The 25,782-nt window shown below is 39.7% G+C and overlaps 1 protein-coding gene across 4 annotated transcripts in view; it reads left to right on the top strand.

Moving 5' to 3' along the window:
- The window catches only part of astn1 (astrotactin 1), a 435,006-nt gene that overhangs the window by 228,680 nt on the left and 180,544 nt on the right, over positions 1 to 25,782 (top strand). For all 4 annotated transcript variants that reach the window (XM_028593761.1, XM_028593760.1, XM_028593759.1 and 1 more), the window contains one exon: positions 17,773 to 17,877. In XM_028593761.1, coding sequence (XP_028449562.1) covers positions 17,773 to 17,877 — 105 coding nt within the window. The remainder of the gene's footprint in view (positions 1 to 17,772; positions 17,878 to 25,782) is intronic.

Raw genomic sequence — 25,782 nt, 5'->3', positions numbered from 1 at the left:
GCCGGTCTCTTAGTGTTTTTCAGTGTGTTGACATCGTTGTTCGCATTCAACCAACTTCATCCCTTGACTATGTATTCATAAATGCATCTTGTGGTACTCTATGTGGGCGTGAAACCTTCATGTGGTATGGGGATAAAAAAATTCTAACAAGGAGATGTTCAGTCCCTGTGAATAGACTTTATAATGTTAATATTTCCAAGGTGATAACGTTGCGTTATAATATTCTATGATTTATTAAATATTCCATGTTGATGACAAATGTATAGATGGGTAAAATGTTTGTACTGACTTGTAAAGTGATGAAGACTGTTACATCATTTTTTTTATATTTTATTCAGGCTTATGACATACTCACAATAAAGAGTACTTTCCTGCCTTGTGCATTTTCAATTCATTATTCACATAGTTTTAGGGCATTATAAGCCTGTTTTTGACTAACCTGTAGCTGGAACTAAACTAGGAACTAGAAGTCACTTTTGCCAACCCTGTCTCCTAGAAATTACTTTCAAATAATACCAAATGCTTTTATTAAATGTGTTTTGGAAGAAACTTCTGACTGGATTATGTTCCCTGCAGATGTTTTTGTATTGTTTCAGTCTGTGCTTCTAATTCTTGCATTGCTCTCAATGCACTTACCCATAAATAGACATAACAGATGAGAACAAGGACAACAAAGAGGCAAATAAAGGTAGGGCATACATGTTTATATAAAATTAATGTATATTTAAAAGAAAAAAAAAGCAACTATTACCAACAGCATAAAATAACAAGTGCCTTTGGTGCCTAAGCTGAACCATACCTTTTTTTTTTTTTTTTTTTTTTTTTTAATGCTTTAGTTAGTAGGAAAAAACTAAAAAAAAAATATGCTGTCATTGAGTGTTTTGGTGCTACTGTTAGTATGAATATTGTATTCATTAAACATTTTATCATTGTAGGCATTATGTTTCTCTCCAAATATAATTGCTGACAAACTAGTGTATAGATGTCATTTGTAGGAGATAGGGTTGAGAAAAATGACTTGGATACTTAAATGATGGAATGAATGGTTGCATATGTGTACAAGAAGGCTGCAAACTCATCGTTTTAAAAAAAAATGTTTTTATTTATACTTTAAACTTGATAGAAAATTGATTTTGTTTTTCTTATTCACAAGTTAGCTCTATTGTTCACTGGTCCCCTTCTGTCTCCCTCGTTCATTAGCTCATTTGCACAGGGTTTGTCTCTAGCTGGCTGGTTTTATACGATTTGGAAAGCCTACAACTTAACTGTTTTTATAACGTGAAAGAAACATTACAAGAAATATACCCTAATCTTGATTCTAAAGGAAGGGCTTGTTTACCATGGTATTGGAAAAACCAGGGACTCTCTAGATCCTGGTTTCTAAAAAGGTTCCTGGGCATCTGGAAAATGTCGGTGTTAATGAGCAATGAGGATGAAGCAAACTCAATTCAAAAAGTATTACTTTAGTGCTAGTCTATATCCACGACGTTCCACTTCCGGGATTGCTCCGGTGCCGCTGAAAATTTCACCGATGTCATTCACCTTTCTCTTTTTTTGTGTTGTAATTTTAAACTCCGGACTACAGTTAACTGCTCCTCAGGGGCCTCATGTATAAACGTTGCGTACGCACGAAAAGCTTGCGTACGCTGGTTTTCACGGTCACTTTGTGATGGATAAATTAACTTGACGTGAGAATGTGCGGGCCGTCCGCAAAGTCTTTTCTGGCTCTGTAACGTAGCAAATTCTAACTGAAAAGTGCCGAAAATAACTAAACCTAACAAAATTATAGTTTCGACTACAGTTACTGGCATACGTCTGTGACGTTGTCTATGAAAAAACAAAATTATATCCGCCGATACTCACTTATGTGGAAATGTTTCACATCTTTCACACAACTGTTCAATTCGCAGGCTACTTAATCTCTGTTAAACATGAGGACGGAAAATGATTGATAAATCCACTTAGGAAATACTTTCAGTCATCCTCTGTATTTCCCATAGATGAAATATCTTACTCGCGGAAAATTACACGGAAAATGCAGTAGTGTCTAGAGTCTTTAGTTGCTGAGGCTCAGACATCCATGGTGCACATGAGGCGGGACGCACGGATCCATCTCCCCAGGAACAAACGCTGTGTCGTGGGGGTGGGGGGGGCTAACTCATGTGATGCGTCATTAATCCCGTGGATGATTTGTAGGCTATAAAGTGAACAAGGTGTACCCGGTCCACCAAACAATGGGCCGGGCACAGCGGATCCGTGCGCGCTGTCACCTGCCGTGGAGACGCTGGCCTCACTAACCTCTCCTTCTCTGAGTCAGGTCTCCCTCGCGCTGGACTCAGTTTCACTGAGCTATTGACACTTAATAAATAAAATAAATGGCATTACATCAGTGAGTTCAAACTGCTTATTATGCGTAATTTGGACTGACACCGAGATGTATGTTGTTCTGTAAGTGGTGTGGCGCTGCCATTATTCTCTTGCTTTCCACTTCGACATTAAACATATATATTTTTTTATTATTCTGCCATGGTTCGGTGCATTCACCGCCCGGTCACCATTTGCCATTCTGGGCATTTTCTTTTGCTTATCCAAGATGACAAACCTCCAAACAGAACATTTTTTTCTTGTCTCCACCTCCGCGATCAGCACCTCAACCTCAGTCAGTGAAGTTTTTCTTTTCTCGTCTGCAGCGGGATAACCCGTTGTGATTGGACAAAGAATGACGTTGGGGACGCATTTATAGTCATTTCCATATTCATTTATGGGAGGAGGCAAGGCGGGGTCAGTCACTCATTCATGTGCGCTCAATTTCACGTTGATTGTCATGTATAAAGGAAAGGTGCGCAGGACCTGGCGTACGACCGGTTTTATACATGGGAATATTTCTGTGCGTAGGTACTTTTCAAGTTTTGGCCGTACGCCATCTTCTGGTATGAAAGCTGCGCAGTCTTTTATACATGAGGCCCCAGATCTCTGCAGGGTAAATCCAGACAGCTAGCTAGACTATCTGTCCAATCTGAGTTTTCTGTTGCACAACCTTTTGAACATAAACATTTTCCACCAGACAAGTTCCTTCCCGAGGCTATTTCGCAGCGGCACCGGGGCTCTGTCCGGCGCTTAGCGCCACCCAAGATGATTGTGATTGGTTTAAAGAAACCACAGTACGTTTTTCTCCCATCCCAGAATTCTGTGGGGAATAGCCAGACCCTCCTTCACGGTGCTGTGGAGGAGGGTCTGGCAATGCGGGACTACTTTAGTGCTACAAATATTATATTGTCAGTTGCACTTCTTTTTCTATTTATGCTCCAACCGTTTGTTTTCAGTCTTTATTGTTTCTGCCCTTAATTGCATTTATTGTTAGTTGCTTCAACAGGTCTAAATTTTAGGCTCTTATCTGCTGTCAGGAGGCCTTTTCATTAGCAGGAATTCTGAAATGGCTTGCAGTGTAAATTTGTGAGCTGTGCCAATTCTGTTTTCAACCGTAACTCAAATATAACATCTGAAGCTCAATTAAAATTCAATTTTCAATGCAGACCCTCAATGGTAATCACGTTTAGGAAGGGTTTTAATTCATTCCTCGACGCTGATTAATTGTTAGGAATTTCGCCAGCCATTTCCCGTGTTAAACGTCAGTTAATTAGCTGACAACATTGGATGGGATAATTAAAACAGCTGGGGGTCACAGCATGTTACCAGGGGGGAGGGAGCTCAGGCTGGGGGCCCCAGTGACAGACCTGCCTGCCTTGTAGCCACCTGCAGTCGCCGTGAGCGGGAGGCTTTAGAGCAGGAGGTGTTAGAGCTAATGAGACACAAGGCTTGAGTCAGAATGTTCCTCTTCAGATCTCATTTTTAATCTTTTGAAAAGCCTGAAGCTGATTGAGAGAGGCCTAATTTCTCTTGGGTCAATATAGTACATACAGTATATCTGTATTTTTTTAAATGTTTTAATCATTTGGGGTTTTATCAGGCTAGATCTATGTACAGTTTCTTTTTTTTCTTTTTCTGTATATCAAGGCACATACAATAGTGTAACAGCGAGTTGTTTGCACATTCTTTTTTATTTTGTAAATTGTACTAGCACTACAGAATCAAACTGCAAATGTTGTGTGGAACATGTCCTTCAAAATAGGAGTAGGCATCATAACATGTAAAAACGTGGTACTAAACTTTCAGCATCCTCACAAACCAAATCAACTTTAAAAGGCTCAAGGTTCTTTATTTTTCATGTGCACAGCGATAACAGAAGTAGTCGTTGGCAATGAAAATCATGTAAAAGCAAAATCTGAATCCAAGACAAACAATACATGTTCAGATATAGGACTGCAATTTAAACAAATAAAATATAAATTAAGTAATATTTGTGTTGCAAAGGAATAAAACTGAATGTAATAACCTCTCTATGTGAGTTTTCTATGCGACTTAAACGTGGACATGCTTAAACTGTGTGTTTATTCTAGTACACAAGTCTCCCTTGAAAAAGAGGTCATGATCTGAGTAAGACTACTCTCAAAGGGTCTGGGCTCATGAAATGCTTCAGTGGTTCTGGCTCAGGTGGGGTTGCATCGGTTCAGTTCGGCTTTGTGTGTACACACAGTCAACATTAATTAATTTTCATTTACTCATACCAGTAAACCTTGTATATTTAGAATGTAATCAGGCACAGAAAAAAGGTGTAAATGAAAGCAAACTGTGCTGTCAGCTGTCTAATTAACACACATCAGGACTGGGTTTATTTATAAAGAGCAGGAGACCTGTGTGGGCAGTGTTTAAATCCAGTAGAACAGCAGGCCTTTTGAGGCAGGCAGTGTGGCAATGATTCATACAGTAGTTCAACCCAGAGTCCCTCTCTCCCCAAGTCCCTCATAATTAAAGTCGAAGCATATGGCCTTGTGACCACGCAAGCACAAAGGTATCTGCTGAACTTTTTTGCCGTCTTATTTTGAGTCACTGGCAACGGCGGTCCCTTCAGCCGTCCTTCAGCGCAGCGGAAATGAAAAGCGGGTCACCTTGAGTCGTCACAAGCCACATCTGCCAGCCTAATTGCCACGTGCTTAGGCTTATTGATAATGTGTTTGGCAGTTGGTGGCCATATTTGTCTGGCTTCATGGACACAACCACACCTTTTAGTTACACTTTCTAACTGCGTGTTTTTAAAAGTGCTGTATAAATAAAGGGTTACTTGCTTACTGTTACTTACCTGTACCTACAATAGCAAGTCATTGTTACTTGAATTCTTATATTGTCTACCAGCTATGATTTTGATCTAAAACGATCAGATGAGGCTGGTCAAATGGCACCAGAAGGTATAACTTAAAGCTTAAGGTCTTTTTGTGAACGTACCAGAGTCAAACTTTCGTTTTAAAGCATATTTAGGACGGAATCGCCACTTTTAAGATTTACCGTATTTTCATTTTTCGGTCAAATGGCCTTTTGAATGGGAGTGCTAGGGGCACTTTTATGCTAGCCTCAAAATAGCTATTTTTAAAACGCTAAGAAGGCTCGACACAACATGAAACTTTGCTCGAAGTATCACCAGGGGCTCTACACATGAACTAAAGCATTGACAACATTGTGTACCCAGAGATTACTAAAAATAAAGGTTTTGAACAACTTACCGTAGCTTTTGTTTCAAAAAGACCCTAGGTTGCTTTAACGATCAGTTAGCACAATGGTGCTGTGGGCAAAATGCCAGCATGGAAACGTGTAATGTTTAGCATGCTCACCATCTTCGTTTAGCATCTTTGCAGGCTAACATTTGTAACTGTAATAAGCACAAAAAAACAAAGTAGAGCTGAGACTGATGGGAATGTCATTAGCTTTGCCAGTTTTGCACAAGTACTTGATCACTAGACGATCACCATAATTAGTACAATGTATCCTTTGGGAAACATGAATGTCAGAACCAAATTATTGCAATGCATCTAGTAGCTATCGGGACTTGTCAGGAAGTGTATACCTGCTGGCCCTGTACCAAGTTTTGTGCCAACCTATCATGAAGACTAGGATTGACATAAAAAATGGCCCAAAAAAAGGAGCCAAAAGCACAGTGACCACACTGCCTGGAGGGATAAGAGGATTCTCTGATCTGAAACCTCTTATTTTCTGCACTAACAGTAGTTCACAGCAACACTAATGTTAACTTTGGACATGGTCTAAATGTTACTTTAGAGGCCACCAAGGACATGTTCTGGTTGAGCTTGGTCCATAGGAACAGTCATGTTGGGATTAGTGTAAGCATTCTGTGGAGAGAACCTGCCTGAAAGGAGATGAGCACAAGTGGTGAAGACCTATATTATGATAATCTCTCTTTGCCTTGAATTATGGAAAGCATTTGGCCTAGGCTCTAACCTAACCATCCCCATGGTGTCTGCTCATCGTTTCTCAGGGCCAACGTTTTATTCCAGCAAATTATTTTTTTTTTTTTTCTTATCAGAATTGTCTGGGGAAGAAATCTGTGCTCTTCTGTATTACATTTAGTTTTCCATTAGATTAGAGAATGGGCCTGCTGGATAACTCCTACTATTCCCCCCTCACGTTCTTTACTTCTTCCTCACTCACTCACCTTTCCTCCTTTCTTTCCTACTAAATCATTCATTCCCAGACTTATCCGAGAGTGAAATGGAGCACAGGCCAGGCTAGCTAATGGCGTTCTATGAGCCATAAGATTACTTTCGTACCTGAGCTCATTCCAATGAATCTTCCTTAGACTAAAATAACAAAACCCTTCCAGTCGTATGGCAAAGTTACAGGAGGACTGTCGGGTGTTTAGACAGGCTGCGGTTTCTGTCAGCTCTGTGCTCTGTGTCGAGCATCAGCAAGCCCTACACTTGTCTTGATATTCTCTGCACTGCTTCCCGATGGGACAAAGTCACAAATGTTAACAAGAGAACTCAATTTACATTCCCCAAGCATTCTAATTGGAGCTGGAAAAAGACAGGATTTATTTTTTTTTATTTTTCTCAATGGAAATCACAAGGGATATTGAGTTTTTTTGCTGACATTTTGGTTCACATCCAACAACTCTGCTATTCCAATTGTTCAGCGTGTTTTGGGATTTCAAGTCTCATTACCTGTTCCACTCATAATCTGACCTATTTAGCAGCTCCATAAAATGGATTTGTCTGCTTTGTTAAAAATGAATCAGCGCGGTCTCTTTCTCTATGACCACGTTAGTCTACTGGCTGGGACCAGACTGGCCACTGACCCTTTGACTGACACCTGAACTCACCACTGTCATCACACTCTGCTATATTTTAATAATGGCAACAAACTTACTCTAAGTCCCAGTTTATAGTTTAATTTAAAGACTATATTATTCAGTACATTCATATTTTTTTCTCTACTGAGTGCCTAAGAATAGTGTGTTTTATGGCATGTAACTTAAGTGCAAGTAGGCCTACTGTAGTTAAAGGCAGAATAGGATTGAAAGCACCTCTCGTTTACTTGTGCTGCAAATGTACGTGTTGCAAGGGATACGCAGCGCTGCGTATCCATTGCAACACGTACATTTGCGCGGTTAACCGATTTAAAATGTCACGGTTAATTAATCGTAAAAGCTGCACTACACAGAGTGTTAACTGGCTGCAGTGTGTGTGTGTGTGTGTGTGTTTCTTATTAAACCGCCTTGACAACATAAACGCTCGCGTGCACACACGCGTTTCCCACGCGCTACACAGGTGAATCAAATCAGACGTGGTCACCGCGAGTGATGACCGTCAGTGATGTACAATTAACGGCGTCCCGTGGCGGAAACACCGGGAAAACGCAGAGCAGAACCAGCTCCTGACCTTACGGCAGCTGCAACGGGGAATTCAACACAATTTGTTAAGTTTGCTAGCAACTTTATTGTTTAACGTTGTTGTTAAATGTTTGTTAGCATGTTAACGTACCAATTAGCTAACGTTGCCTTTTAACGTTAACTCGTACGACTCAAAACTCCGCAACAGCTGAAACATGTCACTGATGTTACTACTAAACGTTACTTACTCCTCTTCATCCCCTACGGGACATAAGGCTGCAAAGAGAGCTCTCCATCGCATATATTCCTTGGCAACATGCTGCGAATCTCCCCATGACAGGTGCATATTGTCGAGCAGCTCCTCCAACTTTTAGACACACCAGCTAGCCGTTTCTAGAAGGGCCAACTTCTTCTTAAGGACAGCACTTTGTTTAGTGGTGTGACTGATTCCCCTCTAGTCTCTAATCTTTTCAAAAATACCAAACTTACTGACGAAAATACAGGAAAATACCAACCTGTGCAGCTTGTGCTAGTCTTAACATCAATGTATTTTGAATAAGCAGAGAAATTAAACTTCCCAGAGTTTTGGAGAAGACTTTCTCCATGTGACCTCGTATGTAATTGCAAAAATAAGTAATTTTGTGTGACAAGGTGCTGGAAAATTAGAAAATGTGGGTGCATGAAGAGAATGTGGGGGAGGACGATCTTACCTTCATGCAGCTTAACTTGGGTGTTTTATCTTTCTATTTGGACAATGAAAAAGCAGACAATTTAACAAAGATGGATCACTGAGTAAAAAACTCCAATAGTTGGGAATTGAACTCTGGTCCTCATTGGGGGATTCAAAGGACTGGAGAGTTTACATCCCAATGGACTACTTCACACAGACTTGCTCTCACAGAGCTGGAATATTGATTACATTTTGCTTTGATTTATGTAACTGCTATACACTCTAGGTCCAGCATTGTCCCGCATATGAGTTTCAAATATAAAGTTTGTAGACAGCTCTGGCTTTATTCTGTGACAATACGCTTACCAAAGGAAATAAAACTGCTTTTAAAATCCATTTTCAGCTCTAGTGTATAACATGCAGTTCTGTGCCCTTCACAAGTTTTACGTTTAATATTGCCATTAGTCACACAGTTAGCCTTATTAGATCCCCCCCCACCATGCATTTAATCTGCATTATATCTGTGACCAGGGTAGCCCTTTTTATTTATTTTTTTTTAATCAAATTCTACAGCTGAAATGTTTTTGTCAGTCATTCTGAGCTCAAGTGCAGAAAAATGTAAGGAGAGTACCATTTTCATTGTTCAGATACTAAGTAACTGGTGTGAATAGTAAATATAAACTATATGTTACTGTATAAATACTGAGTTACAACATAGTTGTGTAATCAATACAACAGTAAAGTCACAGTAATAAATCCTACATTTATAATGGTATATATGGTTGTATATGGTTCTTTTAATTGTTTCCACTGTGTTCACATTCAATTTTGGATTGCATGATATTATATGTATTTCTCATATCTACCTCCTTTGTATACAGTACATTATATAATGGACAAACTATTTACCATGTTGGAAATACCTTTCAATATAATGCAGTCCAATACAACACCATAACAAATGTATAGCCACAAGTCAACACACAAACAAGTAGCTGATTAAGGAATGTCCATTGCATCATACACGTGTTTCCAGTCACTTAGGGTATTTTTATGTTGCGGTTTGTCAAAGCACTTTACGGACTGTTGGATTACTTGTAGTGTTTTTAATACTTAATCCACACTTTTCAGTTAGTAAATTATGTTTACAGTCACCTTATTACATTATTAATTGATCCTGCGGGACCAGTCTATATACAGTGGGACTGACCCACTGAAAGTCAAAGATTTGAATCATGAGTCGCAGACCCCTTGTTTTTTTTGTTTTTTTTCTCTCTATATTTTTGTTATTTCTGGGGACATTTCAGTCCCCAGAAGTAGCTGCAGAGTAAGCACTCCTCGCTTTCACCATGCTTAATACAGGCAGGAGGAAGAGAAGCTTTGCCCGGTCGGGCTCCAAGATAACCTCTTGTGCTTTCTGCTTAGAAGTGGTGAATTTACAGTTCGCAGCAACGGAATATGATATAGTCTCCGGTCTCCCTGTAGTCCCCCTTTGTAAGCATGCATCACCTCGGAGGGCTGACTTGAACGTCGCTGTCACCCTGAACATTCCCCCGAACCCCTAGAAAAAGGAATAAATAGTCGAATATTTGTAGTGAACAACCAAATCTGAGTCGGGTACAGCCCTAATATACAGGAGTCTTACAACAGAAGTCATCTTCCTTTTTTGCAGAGTCATGTCATGTAGATACCACACAAATCCGTGAAAAATCCATGGCCCCCAACTAAGAGGCAGTATCGTTTTCACACGCCATCGCACCATCATCGCCATATGGAGTTGGGATTTGCAAAGACATGGAGAGCTTGAGGGCACACAACTGAGAGTAGTTCTACTATAGTACCAACAATGCAAAGCCAATGCATGTGGTTCACTGTGCATTTTATTAATTTGTGAATGGGGCATGTTCAAGCTAAAACTGGTAAAGTTGCTCTTTAAAGTCAAATGATTTTTCCATTGTACAAATGTAATCCTCATTGTTGCAACTACAGCCATTACTATTTCCATCTGAAATGTGGTGGAGTAAAAATATAAGGTCCTAGGCATCCCTAGACTGGGGCGTAACAGTCTCACAATACAGGAATACTCAAAGTAGGGTTCTAGTACCTGAAAATTGACTTTGTTGCACTACTTGAGTAAATCTATTCAGTTAACTCGGCCCTCAACCAAAGCTATTGGTGTTCTTAATGGATCTTTACAGAGAGTCGGGGCCATGGCAGTGTTGTAAAACAGCCATGTTGCTCCACCATCAACTGCTTTTATGCATAAATCGTTTATGTGTTAGCTTTTGAAAAATATATATTTTTGCTATGAAAGACATTTTTAATGTCTTGTATTTTTACAAAGGAAATCAGCTGTAGTACATAGCGCAGCCCTGACCATGCTGCTTCTGTTAAAGGCTCTGGCACCGGCTGCATGTAGAGAGACTGTGAACTTGGGATGTTTGCAAAGCGAAGTTCAGTCAAATTAATCATTCTGTCAGACAATGAGAGCAGAGCACCCCAGGGCTAAAAGGGAGACAAGGCCTTTCAGCAAGAAGAATACGCTGCGCTACTGTATATGTTTTGGGCTTGTTATTCATTTTCACTAAGGGAGGAGGGGGGGTTGGCGATTGGGAGGTTATGTAGTGGTGTGCTCTCTCGCTCTCTGTTCTGGGGAATATATCTATCGTTCCGGGGAGCCATTTCCCATAAGAGGGGATAAATGGATGTAGCTGAAGGTGAGGACAATGCAGGAACATCACATTTAGAGGCTTATTCATCAAGTTCATAGGTGTCAGGCTACTGCCAAATGTTGCATTTTCGCAGCATGCCTGTAAAGGAACTGATACTGGCCTTGCATCCCAACAATCATCATACTTCATATCTAATGTTTGTCTCATTGTTGATGCTCAAATATATAATATATGGTTGCATTTATTGCTCAACTCTTGTGATGTTTTTATTATAGAATTGTTCCAACTTTATTTAACTTGGACCAGGACCAACTCCATAAACCTTGTCTTAAAGGTCCAATATTACATCATTTTCAGCTTCATTCTTGTATTTTTTTGTTTATATTTTACATGCTGTAATATTAAAAAAAACATTCTTTTTCTCATACTGTCTGTCTAAATATACCTGTATTCACCCTCCGTGTGAAACGCTCTGTTTTAGCGCCTGTCTCTTTAAGCTCAACATTTTCAATGTTGTATGTCTCGTCTTAAGCCCCCTGCACCTCAATACGTGTTGAGCTCATGCCTGAATAACCCCCCTGAGTCATTTTTCCATAGAAGTCGTGAACTTAGTTTAGACCTAGTAACATTATTCTAACAGTCTGAAATATGAATTGAAGTCACATTAACATGAAGGCAAGAGCAGCACAAGGTTCAAGAAAATATGGAATGCGCGTTGTTCCACCTTTTTAAATGTAGCTAACCACTTTTATGACCAATAAAATTAAAACCGCTTCAGTACAGCACAAAATTGTATGAATGACCCACTTTTAAGTTAAGGAGACTCCATGTTAGATCAGTCTGTTATCTATTATTTCCCTTTGCAGTGAGGAGATATATTGGTTGACAAAGTGTTGCCACTGCAGTGAGAAGGACAAGGGGTTTGAGCTCCTCCGTGCACGCCGTGTCCCAAATATTGCACATTGCATCAGTAATGGTTCTGTCATGTCTGAATAAAGCCATTATGGAACATTTAGGTTCTTTAATGAGGTTTAACTGATAGATGAAGCCAGCAATATTAAAGATTCCTTTTCTGGAAAAAAAAATGCTTTAGTAAATTGTTTATTTTGTTGGCACAAACTTACCGAAGTAAATACATGCACCTTTCCACTTTTCGGTACATACACTACATAAAGTTGTGAATTTGTAGCGCCATTATTTTTACAGTGAGGCACTAAAAAAAAAAAAAAAAAAAAACATTTGAATGTTTATTTCTTTCATTCAACTAACTGCCATTATAAAGAAATGGTCTCCATATGGAACAGTAGCTTTTTTGAATAGTGCCCACTACTGCTTTGTCAATACAGTGATTTGTTTAGTTTAAGACATGATTATTCCATATGTTCTGTGAAATTTGCAGGGCTGCATTTACCTATTTATTGTCTTACTTTTATGTCTCAATTTATCTTTATCATACATGCCCATAAATATCTCTCATATGCACACAAAGGTGTTTTTTGCTCCCTTTTTTCACTCTCTGTCCCCTCTTCCGTGTCTGTGCTTGCAGGAAAGCGTGTCTCAGTCACACAAGCATCATCCAGATACCTTCTGGATGTGCTTGTGAACACGGTGGGGGCAGTCATGGTGATGTATGGCTGTAATCCCACCGCTGCAGCATGACACGGCTGTCAGTTGCCATGGGAGACAAGATGATTTATATTTTACAGCTCTGCTAACGGCCCAATATAAGTGGTGTTGATGTTAAAGGCCTGATGCTGCATTCTTATGCAAAAATTAGGATGTGGGTGAGGGGGGTCCTGCCACTAATTAGAACAAATGAAGACAGACACTTCCTCTGCTTGGCTTTCATGATTTTAAGTTTGTAATGATAAAATAGTTTTATGTTTACAGCAATAATCAAAACAGAAGGGGGGGAGATTATGTATTCACTCCAAGTCCTGTTCACTAAGAAAAAGTGCTCCATCACTTCATCCTCTATCTATAATTGATCGGTCCAAAAAAAAAGGCTGGTATGTCCTTTTAACGCTAACCTGTCTTAGAATAGCTAGGTCTTATGGTGAATGTTTCCTCTTCCTCATGTGTCCCATTGCAGTTGAATGTGTATGTCCATATGTTGTGCTTTATCTTCCACTGAATATTTGTTGCCGCTGATAAGATGACAAGACGGTCAGTGGACCAAGATGCATGTGTAACATCTGATGCAGTACGTCAAAATGGAAAAAGAAAAAAACATTCATGCATGGGAGACTTCCTCAGGCAGAGGAGATATCGGCATTATTGATTTGAATATGAGATAGGGTTGGTACATGGAGCTAAATCAACATACTGGACTTTAAAGAAACACTGTGTTAAAGCAACATGAAAACATATTTGCAGTATGACAGTATTAGTTTAAGATTGACTGAAGTGTTGGTTGTTTTAGGTGGCGTGTTAAAGTTATAGATGACTGGGAAAACAAACTGTACATCAAGGACACAGGTATCTATGAATTGCCAACTCTCACTTTGCCCCCTGTGAGTGATCTTCTTGGCAATTTCAATTGAGATTCCTTGAATTGATGTCTTTGACGTCATTGCACCTGCTTGGGTTTAATAACCCTCTGATGAGCAAAAGGCACCACGGAGAAATGCCGAATCCGTAGTGATCTAGAAAAGGAAAATTGGTGAAAAACAAAACTTCAAATTCACCTCTTTATTTTTTTATAGCGGACTTGGTCTATATCCACGACGTTCCACTTCCGGGATTGCTCTCGTTCTGCCGGAAATTCCGCTGGATGTCACGCTTTTCGGACGTCCGTTACCTTCCGCTTTCTTTGTGTTGTAATTTTAACTCCGGTGGATTTCTGAGGACTATGGTTAACTGCTCCACAGATCTCTGCAGCGTAAATCCACACAGCTAGTTAGACTATTTGTCCAATCTGAGTTTTGTGTTGCACGACTAAAACAATTTTTGAACGTACACATGTTCCACCAAAACAAGTTCCTTCCCGAGGCTATTTTGCAGCGGCACCGTGGCTCCGTTCGGCACGCGGCACCGCCCAAGACGATTGTGATTGGTTTAAAGAAATGCCAATAAACCAGAGCCCATTTTTCTCCCATCCCGGATTGCTGTGTGGACTTCGCAGACCGGTCTGGCAATGCGAGACTATCGCAGACTAGGCAATCCTTCTTTTCTAAAATCATCGCCATAATGCACCTTCTCTTTTTAGTACAATCGATAGGCTGATCATGCCCGCCACACCATTTGCACCTGAACTTCTTGACACCAATAAATGCAAGGAGTTCTAAAATGTTAATTTACCGCAGTTTGCCGAGTTATTAAGTAATAAAATTCAAGGTAGATCAGCTGTTAAAAGTTCATTGTCATGCAATAAATTCCCATCTACAATCACAGGGAAGGAATAAAAATGGCAAGAGTTGAGGCTATTCACTGCAGAACTCTGGAAGAAATTGTGCAGCATCTTAAGCTATCCACCTGCTGTCTTGATGCTTTACCAACAAGCTTCTGTTTTGCGACAGAGTGCCTAATAACTCTCTTTTCAGGTAATTTCCCTGAAGCCTTGAAAACTGCAGTTCTCAAACCTCTCCTAATAATAAAACCATGATTACCAACCACAGACTAATATCAAACCTTACCTAATAGTCTTTTCTCAGCTCCCCCCCCAAAAAAATCTCAGACAACTTCAACTCTTTCAGAAAGATGCTGTTTAGTAACTGTGGACCACAGAGGATTTAACAAAAATATTTTATAGATTGTGTTGATGGCATTTTATCAAATCTGAATCAAGTATCAAATCTGAAACCTTCCTATTCTTCCGTCAAATCGATTTGGGTTCATTTTTATTTGTAAATGCGGTTCAAATAAAACACAAGCTTCAATTGAAATCTGTACTTTTTGTTGGTTGAGTAGGCAGAAACACTACACATTTGAGTGGCAGCCTAATAATTGTTTGCAACCCGTAGATGCATGAGATGGGCAGCATAAATATATATCTGACACATAATAACCGGTATACGCTGCTTATGTTTCACACCCTATTTAGCATGCCGCTTGGAAGGCTAGCATGGAAATGCTAGTGCGTGGCAATGTCGGTTGGTTTGTCAGTTGATTGACAACTATGTGATGACTTTGGTGATCCTTTGACTTTTCCTCTAACGAAACGTTATCACTTATTGTGTGACTTGATTCCAAATCTTCTAGATGTATGGGCACAAAATGTTGTACAGACATTCATAGTTTCCAGATGGTAGATGGCAGGTGATGGCTGACATGCGATTTCGAGTGAAATGTCTCAACAGCGGTTATCATATATTACTATGAACTTTTGGTAGACCATTCATGTTCATCTCAGGATGACGTAATCCTCTTAGTGATCCCCTATCTTAGCAACACAGTCATTGTCAAATACAGGGCTTGACATTAACTTTTTGAGGCACTTGTCCTTTGGACAAGTACATTTACGTTTCACTTGTCCATGCACAAAAGTCACTTGTCCGGGTAAAGATTCATCATTTTATAAAAAGAATTGTGTTTTGCTAATGCAGAATTTGAACAAACTGTTGAAAGCATCCAAACACTATCAACATTAATACAATTCAGTTGAAACGGTAGAAACAAACGTGTCCCAAAAATAGATTTCCCCTTCAACAAGAAAAAAGGACCTCCAGACTCCATAATACAAAGTAATATGTTGCACGCCGGTGTGCAGAAGTTAATATACAAATATACAAAGCAGGAATTGTGGTCTGGCTGAAACGGGCTCGTGAAGGAATAGTGTAACGGGGCTCAATTACTTAAACCATGTTCGGAAAACCTGCGTTTTCCACTACAGAGTAGGGTCTCATATCGGCAGCTATAAATGTACCAATCACCACAGTGATATCTTTTTGTTTAACACATTTTATTGATTTTTGCCAATATAAAGACAATTCTGAACAACAAGCCGTTCAAATCTTGGCTGTACAAAAGTGCAGTACAAGTGGTATAACACAGCAATATAGCAATAACCAAACCACCCACCCACCCGACCTCCCACCCTTAAGCAGTGATGTCTTTTGCCCTGTTTGAATCTGTATTGCTGCTTAAATGCTGCGGGGATAGTTTGTAGCGTGTGTGTTGCTTCTCTTTTTCGTCTAGTTCCAGTTATTGTCACACTGAGGTGATGTCGGCGTAAATGAGTTGACAGGTTTGTAGTATTCCCACTGGTGTAGCCTATTCTCGTGTAGTTTTTATCCACCACTCTCTTGCCATCACCCTAATAACTTACAGGGAAACCAAAGTGGCTCCAAACGCCAGACCCATTTGGTTATTGGAGGATCTTCTAATTCTGGTGTGGTAATAGTCGCATTAATGTTACTAGCCATATTGCAACAAGCTAGTTCAGCGTAGCATGACTGGAGTAGAGTGTTTTTCTTTGGGAGGGGGAGGGGCAGACAGCACGTTACCTGTTACGTCGTTTGGGCTACCTTGTTGAGTGCAGCGACATTGAGAACATTATGTCATACAATTTTTAAGCTCTTTTTTTCAAAATGAAATAGAATTAGTCCAACGAATCATCCGGTTTGTAATGCGTACCTAATCGAAAGCCTCGTACCGAACGGTTCACTACAAATACGTTTATCGTTAAACCACTATCAATTAGTTGATATTTATCAAGCAAAAATAACAAAGATTAAAGGCTGCTCAAATTCTCTCAGCTTTATTAACTTGTCTTTCTTTGAACAGAAATTGTCTGAATCTAGGCTATCACAACAACTTTTAATACTCATTTTGCATCAATCACGCCTTTCTCATTGTCGAAGTGGGATGTCTTCTATGTGATTAAAAAGTGAATACGGTTAATTACTGAATATTGTTATAGTTTCTAAATTAAGAAGTTATTATGCTATCAAATTGTCTCGCAGCTTTATCGTTATTGTGTTTGTTTCATGATCTCTGAAATGTTGATTAGGCACTAAAGGTACATTTCTTTTTATTGTTTTTAATTAGACATGATCAGCAATGAGGTGTCAAAACTTCTCAGATCCAGACTCTGCTCCATGTTTATTATAAATATATTGTTCTACTTGCTTTTGTACATCATCTGAATGTGAGAGTTTTCATTGTCATGCCGGAACCTTGTGCCACAATTAGAGAATGTTGCAGAAATGGATGAAAATTGTTTTGGTTTGACACAATTTCCTAAGTGGGAAAAGTTGAAGGTATCTGAGATATTTATATGAAAATACTTGCATTTAATATAAATGTGCTGCATATTCAAGTGAGCCGTTGGCCTTGGCTTTCATCAAAAACTGAGGACATCATCCTGCCTTCTACTATATCACTATTTTGGAAAAGATTTTATGTTAATTTCGTGTCTGTTCTTTTTTTTTTTTCTGTAAATTTGCACTCCACTTTGATCTAACACTGGAGACTTTGTTTGCTTCTCTCTCCTGTCATCTAATATCATATTAATATTTATCAAATATTCTTCCTGATTCTTAAGGTAAAGTAAACAAGAATTAGATGTCCTTTGATCTAGCACTGAAGACTACAATTTCCTCCACTGTAGGAGTAAAAAAACACAGTAATAGTACTTTTTTTCCGTATGATTTTGCAGGTGTGGTAGTGAACTCCCCTGAACCATGGTTTAATCTTGCACCAAGGATTGCATCCATATTTATAGATGTTTTTTTTTTTTTGTGTTTTTGCAGGTATGGTGAACTACAGCGAGGTGTCTGGCTACCCCCTTGTTCAGCACTGGAGTCTTCGTTCTGTGCAGTACCACGTCAAACTCAATCAGTGGGTCCTCTCTCAAGGTAAATCCATCTGCACCTCTGCCAATTAATTATATATAATATAAAATGTGTATATATATATATATAAATTTTCTTTTTTTTTTTGTTATTACTGATTGTTTATTTATGCTGGAGGAGACCACACTCGCGTCTCTGTGGCATTAACTCTTACACTCTCCACAGAGAAAGACAGCACCATCGGCTATCAATTATTTATCATATTGTAATTAATGTGACACGTCAAGGTTAGCAGCTCATCACAACTGCTTGGGCACTTTGTTTAATTTTCATTTTTGATCACCTATGTGATTAACAGTCATACTGTCATATTATGATTTGTCTGGTATGTAGTCCTCTCTTGTGCTTTAAGTTGCTGTTGTGACACCTTTATTAGTCTTTCAATGCCAAATTTATTTTAGACAGAGGTGGACAAAGTTCTTTTAGTTAAAGGTACTCTAAGCGATGTCACGCGTTTTTTAGGCTACAACATTTTTTGTCACATACAGCAAACCTCTCCTCACTATCCGCAAGCTGCCGGTCCCCTAAACACACTGTAAAGAAACACGGTCTCTGTAGACAGCCTAGGGTCCACACACACCAACAAAAACAAGTGGTCCAACCTGGACAATGCAAACCTACACAAACCGTGTTCAGCCAATAAAGGACAAGAAGGATTTGGGGGGCGGGTTAGTGCGCTGAAGCACAGAAGGGAGGGAACGGGATGAGGAGGGAGGAGCAAGCTAGTCTTAAAAATATTTTGAACGTCAACAAGAAGTCACGTCACCCAACATCGCTTAGAGCACCTTTTAAAAGTATAATATGCAGTATTACTAAAAAACTATTTATAGAATAATACAAAAGTAATCCCTCTTAATCATCACTAATGATCCACTACAAGTGTGTGGTGGTGTCTATATTTGCAGAGACCCTGCCCTCTGCCCTCTTTCTCTTTTTTTGTTTATTTTTGTGAGTGTGAGACGTTAATGGGCATCAGCAAAGCGCCTTTGGGTGTGTAACACCCAGCCAGTAACGGTGTTCAGGTTGTGCAGCTCGTTTTCATTCCCAGGTACCGCCACTTTCTCACGCCTCTTAATGTCTCAACCGACACAAAGGTTTAACACACACACACACACACACACACACACAGGATAAGATCTGCATTCACACAAAATCCGGCAATGTGGCTCTTCCTGGGGATGTTTGTGTTTTATTTTTGCTTTAGAATGTCACAGCAGTGAAACAATCAGAAAATAGTGTTTGATTTCTCTGATTCAGTGCTTTGTATGGCGCTCCCTCTCTTCCGTCACTCTCTAGCTAGCTCGACCACCTTTCACACTCATTCTCTCTCTCTTTCTCTCTCTCGCGCTTTCTTTCTTTCTTTCTTTCTTTCTTTCTTTCTTTCTTTGTGGCTCGTTAAGCCCGAAGTAGGAGCCAACTTTGAACACTGTTTACAAACAGTAAGTGAGTGATACCTTTCTACATATTATACCTTTTAAGTAAAAGTAGCAATACCACAGTGTAGAAATACTGTTACAAGTAAAAGTCCTGTATTCAAATTTTTACTTAAAGGTAGTGCTGGGCGATAAATCGATTTTATTGATTAACTCAAATGTGTAGTTGACGTTGATTTTGTTTAAATGAAAATCCATTTTCTCCTTAACATCCGCTGATGCTCCCCTCTGGGCTCCCGTAGCTCCGAACGGGCTCAGCCCTCCCCCCGCGCGTTTGCCACCTCTTAGAGATACACAAACAACATGGCAGCGAAAGGGACTAACATTAATTATTTATTATGTAAATTACCTGTATGTGTGAAAACAGCTATATCTCACGCATCAGTTTTGTTGTTCTTGATTATACCCCCCCAAAACAAAATAAAACTTGTTTTGAACAGTTTCTTTGTCATCTGCAGATTGATTTTAAGTAGAGGGAGAAAAAAATCTATTTAAATCTTAAATTGGATTTTTTTTTTTTTTTTTTTTAATCAGGGATTTTTTTTTTAGGCCATATCGCCCAGCCCTACTTAAAGGTATACTTTGCCAATTTTAATCCAGCTCTGTGTCATGGCAGTGTGAGTAGTGTGTTTAGATGAACATTATTTGGCTTCCCTCTGCGGTGCCAGCGCACGGAGGAGCAGAGCAGAAGAAGTCTGCTGAGATCCGCCGAATGATGCAAGCGCTTTGACATACACACACACACACACACACACACACACACACACACACATGGCCACAGGGCGCATTGTTGTTAATTTTGTAATGTGGTGCTAGAAGGTTCAAGTTGGGTCCATTATATTAAATTAAACCCTTGTTGAAACAGACTTTTATGGACTGATTGTGGTGGTGCTGCTCAGCTGCAGTACTCGGAGAGAACCCCGTAAGGGAATGAATGGGTCAGGGTCAAGTTCTCTTTAATCACAAATTAGCAAAATGTCACTTCAAAAGGGCACAAGCTAAAAAGCTGCTCAACAAGCACAGCCAAACAAGAGGGCTACAGTACTGTAAGACACAGCACCCTCTGACTATTATAATTACAACCTTAAATCCTCTGTTAATTGTGTAATAACTAATAATTTTAATAGCCAATAGATCATCAAGAGGCACCACTTTGACTGTGTATGAAGATTGATGTTTTCAATCAAAATGGAAATAAACCAGCATAAACATGAGATTCTCTCAGCAACAACAGGAAAGTGGCTCATGATAGCAAAGGTTTTCAGCAGTCCATTTAAAAGTTGGGCTTTCCAGTGAGCAGCCAAACCCTGGCCTTCTAATGTTGGGCTAAAGTTAGGTAACTGTTGCCTGAAGGAATGGATGTTTACTTTTCATAACATGAAATTGAAAACTTAAATAGATTCATAGATTGTATAGTGACCGTAAGGAGAGATGTAGGAGTGTACCAGTGTGATGGACAAAACTTACAGGTCCGAAAAGTGAAGCCAATGCAGATGTGCCTTACACCTGCATTCTATGTAATTTCCAGCAGTGGGGGGGAATGACTGGGGGCAACATCACTGGTTGTCAAAATAACTCACATTGCATAGAAGTCTATGGAAAAATTACCCAATTTCTTGCTTGATTAATTACCTCAGTAAACATTTCCATAATGAGTTTATGCTCTGATTGCTAGTTTCAAGTATTCTTCAATACAGCATGATGTTCTTTTTGTAAATTATGGTCCCATTCATTTCAAAATAGACAATGAAGCAGGGAATGCTCTAGGGCGCGGCTACAAGCGGACCTGTCAATCATGGTAAGTGCTAAACAATGCTAACCATGGCACGGTGTACATTAAAATAGCCATAAACTTGTTTTTGGGTGTTGCCCATGTTTTTGTCTTCAACTTAGAAGCTCTCACTGTGTGTTTTCACTATCAAAGTTATTCGGGATGAATGGCGCTAGTACCCAAAGGTCTGCGTTTACTCTGCAGCAAAGCTCCACCGGATGACTCGCGTAAGCCGGTGTACCATTTATAGAAGAAATTTCATAGAACGATTGTCCATCTACACTAAACCAGTTAAAGTTGTAAAGACATTTTTTTTTTCTCTGTTTCAGCCCTCCATCCAGACTAAAGCGTTGTTTTTTTCCCCCCAAAAACGGAGCTTTCCCAGAACACTGTGTAAATCTCCTGTGTTGACGAGGCAAAAATAACCCAGTGAGGGCTGGAGCTGTGTGCCAGTATAGTTAAGAAAACAACCTTTAGTTGCTTCTAACTTTCTTTGTTAATAGTCAGGTGTTTTTATAAATCTGGATTTATGATGAATTTGTCAGACCACGTCGCAATTATAAAATAATGATTTTTTTCACCGCAACACAGCAGGTTGGCGATTAAATCACTGTTTCATACTTTAGTCCTAGTGTTTTCCCCTATCACAATTTTCTTTTTCTTATTTTGGTATTGTGCAAACAAACAGAGTTTCTTTCATTTTCAAATGCACTTTTTTTTCTAAACTACTGTGTGTTCCCTGATGAACCAGCACTGGTAGTTTATTGCTTTGGAGCTCTTTTACACATACTAATACTGTAAGTTCACCTGCATTATTTACCGTACTGTAAGTATGTGTGCGGAACAGTTTGTGTGCCACTGTATCATTTTGCTTGTCCGTGAGAAGCACACATTTAAATTAATTATTTATACATATACAGCAGTGATTTAGGCAGCAGGCATACTCCTTCTCTCACATTGGCATCATCATGTAAAATCAAAACGTTACTGAATACAGGTTGGTTTATAAAAATAGGACAGTTTTCCACAGGTAAAAAGTGGATGTCACATGCAAATATGAGGACTTTTATTGAGGCAGATATAGATGGATAGATTAAAAGGTCTGCATTCAGGAATATGTATGTCATTTGATTTTCCTTGTCTTTTTCTCGGTCTCTCTGATAGCCTGTCATATATCACAAAGCTTTGTATCCCTGGCAAGACCAAGGCGTTCTGACAGCGCCTGCCATGGAAACTTCACAGAATAAGATAACTGTGGATAGGTATTTAGTCAAGCAATACTTCTTCTGATGGCTGCTCCTGGCTGCTGACACTTCAAGGATTATACTGAATATTTCCCGATGGGATTCTCAGTACTAAATGTATTATTCTGTGAAAATATATCTGCCTTTTTTCATTTTATTTGCCTCACTAGATAACTTGGGTTGTTCTGCTGGTAGTGAATTTAAAATCTGTTGAAATATTGCATTCATACATTTTGCCTGGCTGGAAGGAGAGTGTAATTTAATAATTTGGATTTTGGTCGTGTTTTAAGTGCATGCATTATACATAAATCCATCATAAAGAGTTTGCATTCAGAAAAGTGCAGCCACTGTACTGTAAATACAACTATGACAACTCTAATGCATTTCCAATGGTGCTGCTGTGGTTTGAAAGTGGCTGCTGTGTCTGCTGAGAATACAGTTTCTATTTTCCCTTCACTCAGAAGCCTCTGTTTTTTATTTTTTTATTTTTTACTCCCATTTCCCACTTTAGCTCATCATATTTCAACAGCCACCGGAGGGGTGCGGCTACTGATTTTTACGTCTGATAGCAAAGCTCCCATCGCTCATCCTCACTGTGCTCTCTGTCTCTCACTTCAGTGGCCTCCTAATTTAATTTTAGAGAAGTAAGAACGAGCAGAGCGTGAGTGCTGTGATATTAATACTGCTTCTTCTCCTGGAAATGATAATGATAAATTGCTATTGCACTTTTGCTTTTCCAATATTTACTAAGATGGAACCCCAGTGAGCACACGGTCATTTTGTGATAGTGTGGTCAATGTATCATTAGCAAACATGCAAATCATGCACTTTATTTTCTGGTTCTGCAGCTCAGCCAGTCGATTTCATTTGAAATTTCAATAATATTAGGGGACATGTTCTGTGCTTGTTTTCAATGCCACCACAGGCCCGGATTGGCTATCTTGAGCACCGGGAGAATTCCCGGTGGGCCCGGCGTTCAGTCCTGGTACGGGGTTGAAAACACAGTTGAAATATATCATTAATGCTGTCCCTAGGTGTCCTGCACTCGCAGTCCACTCTTTTTATTTATTTTTGCGGCCCACTGTTGTCTATCATGAAGCCCACTACAGAGTACAGTCTGGTTATTATGACCTGCTGTGTTTTGACTCCTCCGACGGCACCTTGCTCAAAAAACAAACTGTCTACCGTCACCTCGGACACCTCAGTCAGTGGTGCTTGTTAGGATGTGACCGCGACATGCAAGCAAAAAGAAGCTCTAAAAATGGAACAGAAAGCGTAAAGGCGAGAAGCTCCAGGCAGTGACGCGGCCACTAAAGACTGAGCAACTTTTTCATTAAAACCAGCTGTGAACGCCAAATGAACACAATGAGATGGGTAAGCTAAGCTAGTTAGGAGCAGTGCAGGGATGCTAGCGGCCGTGCAAAACATAATACAACGTTGCCTGCAGACCGTGTTTAAGAATCAAACTTTTCCTTGTAGCTCTTCAGCAGCAGCCACTAGTCCAGTTTGCTACTAACAGTGACCGTAAATAGCCAAGCAGCAGCCATGAGCCCATAACTCCTGAGTGGGCAGGCAGGATAGCTCATTGAGTGAACATTATAAGAACCAAAATTAATGTTAACGAAGAGTATGGTGTAGACCTGCTCTATGCCCTGAGCTAATCAATGATGCCAGACGATTCACGCTCATGAAACTGACTTGACTTGATCAGAAAGCTTTGAAACAAAAGGGAGCTTTGTGCTGCGAATTAAGACAATTGTTTTAAATGTGATTTAGTGTCAGAAGCAGAGCCAGTAGTGTACATAGCTGCTGTCAGTGTGAAAGGCACATCTAGCATCAGCTGTTGTACCACAGTGTGTGAACAAGCAAACTACAAATCAGATTAGTGACAATATAATCACTTTCTATGCCCATGTTACTAGGGACCCATTATGCTTTTTATAACCAAAGTAGGATAGTAAATAATTATACAAACCTCACGACTGAAAGGGAATAGGATCAAAGCAATATGAAATATTATAAAAAAATTTAATTATTCTTTTATTTCCTTTCAAGGTTTGGATATCTGATAGATTCTGATATTGTTTAACATTGTGTCGTAAAGATGTTAACTGTTATAATAAATCTACGTTATGAAGCAACACTTACTGTGTTTGCACTGAATGGGAAATGATATTTTACAAAAAATACACTGAAATACAAGGCTGTAGAGAACTGTGCACTATTGCAGACTTCTACACTAAGGCTGTAAAGGGGTGATAGAATGCAAAACTGATTTTACCTTGTCATAGTTGAAAAATGACAGTTTGGTGGGTAAATGGGACATACATAGAAGCTCAAAGTCCCATTGACACCTCTTTCCTCTGCAAATCTCACAATTTGAAACTGCCTCTGAAAACGGGCAAATCTCAACGAGCTGCCGAGTTGACATCAACTCGGCGGATCCTCCTCATTTGGCTCTCTCTTTGTCACGCCCCAACATTTACATAGGCTACACAACTGATCTGAGATCAGGTAGTCTTCTGAATCTAGGTCGCACAGATCTCTGCTATTCCATTACAAAATTCACTTCTGAAACTTTTTTATGCGAGAAATCAACTATGTAAAGCTCAAATATGGGCTGTTTTACGAAAATGGATGGCTAATTGCAAACTTTGTCCGACTGTGTGTCGGTGTTCAGCGGCCGGTGCTGCCTGGGTTGCTACATCGCCGCCCTGCTTGTCCTCCTTCACAGACCCCGGCCTGCTGTGAGCTAGATTGAGCTCTGTCACGGCCGGCAGCCCGCGGTGCTCAATATCCGCGTAAACTCACCCTTTCTGGGTAATTTGCAATTGGCCATAAATTTTTGTGAAACGGCCCATATTTGAGCTTTATATAGTTGATTTCTCGCATAAAAAAAGTCTCAGAAGTGAATTTGGTAACGAAACATTGCAGTGTCTGGAATATGAGACCTGCTGTCTCATCTCTAATGTGTGTGTATGGGGATTCGCTCAACCATTCAGTGCGCAGCTCATCTAAATATTCATGAGCATACCATATTTGGAAGAAAAGCTCTTGTTACAAATAGGGCCAAAACACAGGGATGCATAAGGGCCAATAAAATATTAACCAGGCCATTTTCAGCCCAACCAATGTTACATACCCCATTAGGAGACCTTAAGGAACAGTGTGAAATACCCTATATAATCATTCTATCACCCCTTTAACTACATTAATTTAACATAGTCAGTTGTGAAGTAAAGTGGTGCGGTCTAAGGTATGAAAACTCCAGGGCTGAAAATGAGTCCCACTCTGACCTTGTGTCAGCATTCAATTAACCTAGGAATCCAGAGTTGCATGTGGTGTTTGGTGTTTTAAGCCCCCAACGACAGGCAGCGCTGCCTGGAAGACACTAGGATTAGGCTATGGTTATAGTTAGGGTTAGGTGCCTTGAAGTCAATGTTGGTGGACTTAAAACACC

This window comes from Perca flavescens, chromosome 12 (assembly GCF_004354835.1).
Source record: "Perca flavescens isolate YP-PL-M2 chromosome 12, PFLA_1.0, whole genome shotgun sequence".
Taxonomy (NCBI): domain Eukaryota; kingdom Metazoa; phylum Chordata; class Actinopteri; order Perciformes; family Percidae; genus Perca; species Perca flavescens.
Note: the sequence above shows the minus strand (reverse complement) of the source record. Positions and strands in the feature narration are given on the sequence as shown.